Here is a 5400-nt window from a genome sequence, read left to right as displayed (position 1 = left end):
GCTCGAATGATGGTTACCACTAATTCCCCTTAAGTACATTGTTTTTTTGGTTATACAGGTGATTTTTGCTTTTACATGTTGTTATGATCATACCCCATGTTCTTCAGTTTTTTTCTTCTCTTATGCTAACATTATGTTTTCTTTCATGTATAGTAAATTTCTATTCTATGCTTTATACTTTTCACTCCAAGTCGTCGTTTATGTCATATACCAACTAGTGGATTATGATTGCTGGGTCTGTGGACTCATCCTATCTTGATTGTAGGTGAGGAAGATGCCATCTTGAATGTGATAGCGGGCACAAAGGCAGAGTAGCAGAAGAGATGAGGTTGAATGCATCACACATTGTCCAGAGACTTTAAATGCCAGTTATTAGTTATTTTCCTTTGATTTGTTATGTTAGTACGAGATGAAGATTATTTGTGGGGTTGTATTGGTAGGAGATCACAAAAGTTTATTAGGAGATATGTTTTGTTATTATCTCTGTTTTTTTTTTTTTGTGAAATCGTGGACAAATATATGATGTAAAGTTATTTTCTTTCAGTGTGAAGTTTATGGTTTAGTTTCCAGTAAATCATCTGCTAGTGTAATGTTGATATTATATGGTTCAGTCGAGAGCAAGTAATTAGGGTCGTTTCATGAATTATAGAGTCAAGATTTCACAAATCATGCATGAAAAGTAGGTCGAATATAGTGTGAAAATATAATGAAAATCTTATATAGATTATGCTTATCACAAGACATATCATAAGTGGTTACCTTTTGAATTTGATGGAAAGCAAGGGGAAATGGGCAACGGGGAATCATGCTATGGTGACCGCTCTAGTGAGGACAATTAGTGTTCTCAATGTTCCTCAACATACAGCTCAAGATAATGGTGAAATTGCAAGGGTTGGAGGTAGGGATGATAATTTCATCCGAACCCGATGGAGGATCCGATATCCGACCTGAATGGAGGAGGGTATGGAGGAACTATCAATACCCAATACTTGACTTGAATACCCAATTAAATAATATATATACATATATTAAAGATTTTTTAAAAATCAAATTACTATTTTTGTTGATATTAGGAGGACACTATATTAGATGTTTAATTTATTTTTTAATTATATATATATATATGATGTTAATTTTAATATATTTTTATTGAACGATAATAGTTGGATAGAAAGAAGAAAAATTATAACTATAGAAGATATCTGATCCTTTAATGAGTATGAGTATATCCATTGGATATCATATACTCAATATGGATATAGGTATGGAGGATATAGAATCCGACCGATTATCATCCATAACTGAAGGATCTTAATAATTATATATATATATATATATATATATATATAAAATAAGTAACACCATTAACTAGTTGTTGTAAGGAAAAACTTTTGAATCCCTTTGGATAAAACCTCCCTCAGAGCATTCATACAACCCTATGAAAAACTAATTACTATCCTAAATTTAATAATATTTTTTTTAATTCTCTATAAAAATAAAATATTATTTCTTTTTGATTTCTCTCCTTCTTAAACTCTCTACTATTTCAAATATAATAATACAAAATGGAAGAGAAATAGAAAAAATAATAAAAATAATTGAAATTTTAGAATAGATGATATGGTATATACTAAAAAATAATTATATACATTTAATAAAGTAGATGGTTCATTTTAAATTTTGGAGATATTATAAAGTTAAAATGACCCTGTAAATTAATGCTTGCAAATAAATAAAATGGAATATAATAAATGTTAATTAAATTTCCGTCCAATTCTTCACGTAATGGTGTAGATAGCATGATTAAACAGTTGGCACAATCCTCCATGGATCGGAATGCACCATTTTTTTATTTAATTTGTTTCCAAAATTGTGAGTTATTATTATTACTTGAAATTTATTCATAAAATTCTTGCTTTAGACTTTATGGACAAAGTTGATCCAAATATTATACCTTACCTACTTTTCATCCGGTTTAATTTAGCTATTTGCTTACATTTAAAAAATTCTTCATGGTGAAAAAATATTGTAAATTCCTTCCTTCCAGAACTAAATTCAATCCAGTCAACCAGAACTCTTTATATACATGTCAAAATCTTAGTTTCAGACTTGCATAAAAGTGTTCAGTACTAAATTTGCTTTAAATTCATCATGCATTATTCCTTCATCTTGTTTATGCTATTATTGGCATTGAGCAGCTGTGTGTGCATAGATGGAGCTGCTTCAATCTCCAAATTCATTACTGTTGATCAGAACGGGCATGGAAATTTCATAACTATTCAATCTGCTATTGATTCCATTCCTGATGGCAATCAACAGTGGGTTCAAATTTATATAAAGCAAGGAACTTACAGGTATTACAGCCATCGTCTCTTCTCCTAAGTTCTACATTTGTCCAAAGTTATGAATACTTTATTTTCGATACTTGTGGTAGGGAGAAGGTTCTTATAAGGGCGTCAAAACCATTTATTGTTCTCCAAGGCGAAGGTGCTAGCAACACTAGAATCGACTGGAATGATCATGGTGATACTAAGAATTGTGCAACCTTCATCGTCTATGCCAATGACTTTGTTGCTCGCGATATTACTTTTTCGGTGAGAACTCTTTTGCAAACTTTCTAGTATATATATATATATATATAATATGCATGGACTTAAAACAATAAATATGTAAAAGGAATGTAATATTGTATGTACATAGGGAAAGCTTTGGAAATCAAGTACAAACATAAGAACTTATCCATGGGTTCATGTAAACTTTTATCTCGCTCTTTTGGATGCAGAATTCATATAATTGGAATATTCATGCCCCTGAAGTAGCAGAGGCAGCACTAGTAGGGGGAGATAGGAATTCCTTCTATAGGTGTAATTTCTTAGGCCACCAAGACACCTTGTGTGACTACCTAGGCCGTCATTTTTACTACGGATGTTGGATCGAGGGCAGTGTCGACTTCATTTTTGGCTTTGCGCAATCCATATACGAGGTATATATAGTCTCTGGACACATAGTTGTAGTTTTAATTACTCAAAGTCTATCGATGACAATATTAATGTATATATAATAATTAAGATGCACAATGAAATTTAAAAATAGCTGAAGAATTAAAGCTAATTAACTTTATTTTTTTCACTGTATGCAGAAATGTACTTTGCATTCGAATGGAAAGGGTTGGTTGATCGCAAATGCTAAGGATAACCAAAATTCCCCAACTGGGTTCGTATTCAAGTATTGCATCATTCGTACCTCGGACGAGAGCACTTACCTTGGAAGAGCATGGAATGAATGGTCCACTGTGATTTTCTTTGAGACATACATGCCTGCAAATATTCAACCTCAAGGTTGGCAGGGATGGTATGCCTCTCCGAATGTGTAAGAGCTTTCAACTAATTAATTGGCCTTTGATTTTAATTTTTTTTAAATTACTATTTTTTTAAAAATATATATATTATATCTAATGTCAGGAGCCACACAACGATCATAGAACAAGGTTGCTTGGGACCAGGCTCAGATAAGTCAAGAAGAGTGAGTTGGTTAAAAAATAATCAAAGCATTAGCCACTTCGTCAGCGACAAATTTATTGGTCCAGATAATTGGTTGTCTCAACAACCTTAAGATTTTTAAACTAGTGTCTTAAGACTTCTTAGTCTATATAATTAATTTAGCAAAACATGTAAGAATAAATTTGAGCACTTTAAAATAATAGGATAGATAATAATTTTTTATATTGTATTATATTATTAATTAAAGTCAATAAATTTATTTATATAAATTGTCCAAATAATAATTAAAAAATTAAATATGACATACAATTGTAATAATTATAATCATAGTAATAAATTGTCCGTCTTGAATATAATACCAAATATGATAAATTTAGATTGATTGAAATAAAATCAAGATTATTTTCATTATTGTCATTATTCTGACAAACTCAACTGAAATGTCTGAACGTTGAAAGTTTAAGTGTTAACTTTGTAAATGTTATCTAAATAATGACTTATTAAATATATCAATAATTTGATCTTCTGTAAGATGTAAGAAACTGAAAGTTGTCAAGTCATCACACGCTTGTGAACAAAATGAAAATCAATCTCTACATGTTTGATACGAGCATGAAAAATAAGATTTGTCTATGATAAGTTGCTCCAATATTATCACACTAGATTTTGGGCTTAGCGGTTAGGGAAAAGTGTAATTCCTAAAAAAGAAATTGTAGCCAACTAATTTCTAATGTCGTATTAGATACAGTTTTATATTCAGCTTCAGTGCTTGAGCGAAAGACTATAGGTTTCTTCTTTGAAAACCAGGAAATAAGATTTTACCCAAGAAATATGGCAAGATCCGGCCCAATCAACATCATTGTAGGCAATTAGCTCTCGTGAGATTAACGATATAAAAGAAAATTATGTAGAATATTACCTTTAATATATTGAAGAATTCTCTTAACACATTCCCAATGATATTTAGTAGAAGAATGCATAAATTGACCGACACGATTCACAACAAAAATGATATCGGGTTGTGTAATAGTGATATATTGTAGGGCACTAACAATACTTCGGTAGATCTAGGTTCAGAAGAAGAAGCACCTCCAATGATTGGCGTGGAGATAAGATGTGCACCATCAATTTTAACTCATTGTAGAAGTCCAATAATATATTTTCTTTGAGAGAATACAACATTCAGAATGTGAAAGAAATTATATGCCAAGGAAAAAATAAGCATTGCCAAGATTCCGAATAGAAAACTCTTGATGAAGATGGAGTAAAGTAGCAATGTTGTTTTGATCTCTACCAGTTATTAAGATATCATCCACATAAATCAAAACAAATGCCAAAGACCATATATAAACTTCTGAAGTTGACACACATGTGTTGGATGTTGTGGGTGGATGAATTCAGGTGGTTACTTCATAAAACAGTTTCTTCAGGATGTAATGAAGGAAAGTATTAGAAACATCTAATTATTGTATTGGTCAATTGGAGCTAACAACTATAGATAGTAACAATCTGATAGTTGTAATTTTGACAACTGGACTAAAAATATCATTGAAGTCATTAATATGTCTTTAGCAATAAGGTGAGCTATGTAATGCTCAATAGATCCATCAGCACGATATTTAATTCGATAAACTCATTTAGAACTCACAATATTTATAGATGTTGTACAAGGAACTAAGCTCTAGGTTGCATTGCGAAGAAGAGCATCAAACTCTATAGCCATCACAACATGCCAATTTGGATCTTTGACTACCTGTGTAAAGCTAGATGGTTCAACAAAATTTAAAGAAGAAATAAGAGCACATGGAAAAGGATAATGAGTGGAAAACTGGTTGACATCGTGTATAAATATCGCTTAGAGGAAGCATTTGATGAGGAGTATTATCATCATAGCTACTCA

At 31.2% G+C, this 5400-nt stretch overlaps 1 protein-coding gene across 1 annotated transcript; it reads left to right on the top strand.

Annotated features, from left to right (window-relative positions):
• The first annotated feature begins 771 nt into the window (after positions 1–771).
• On the top strand, positions 772–3612 carry LOC122005901 (probable pectinesterase 55). The gene is made up of 6 exons (XM_042561149.1): positions 772–898; positions 2213–2354; positions 2435–2594; positions 2783–2983; positions 3140–3351; positions 3462–3612. Exons 1-6 carry the CDS (start codon positions 772–774, stop codon positions 3610–3612), a joined length of 993 nt encoding a protein of 330 aa, XP_042417083.1.
• The last annotated feature ends 1788 nt before the right edge of the window (positions 3613–5400 follow it).

The sequence above is a fragment of the Zingiber officinale genome, chromosome 1A (assembly GCF_018446385.1).
Source record: "Zingiber officinale cultivar Zhangliang chromosome 1A, Zo_v1.1, whole genome shotgun sequence".
NCBI classification, from domain to species: Eukaryota; Viridiplantae; Streptophyta; class Magnoliopsida; order Zingiberales; family Zingiberaceae; genus Zingiber; species Zingiber officinale.
The sequence above is the reverse complement of the archived record's forward strand: the minus strand, read 5'-3'. Positions and strand labels throughout refer to the sequence as shown.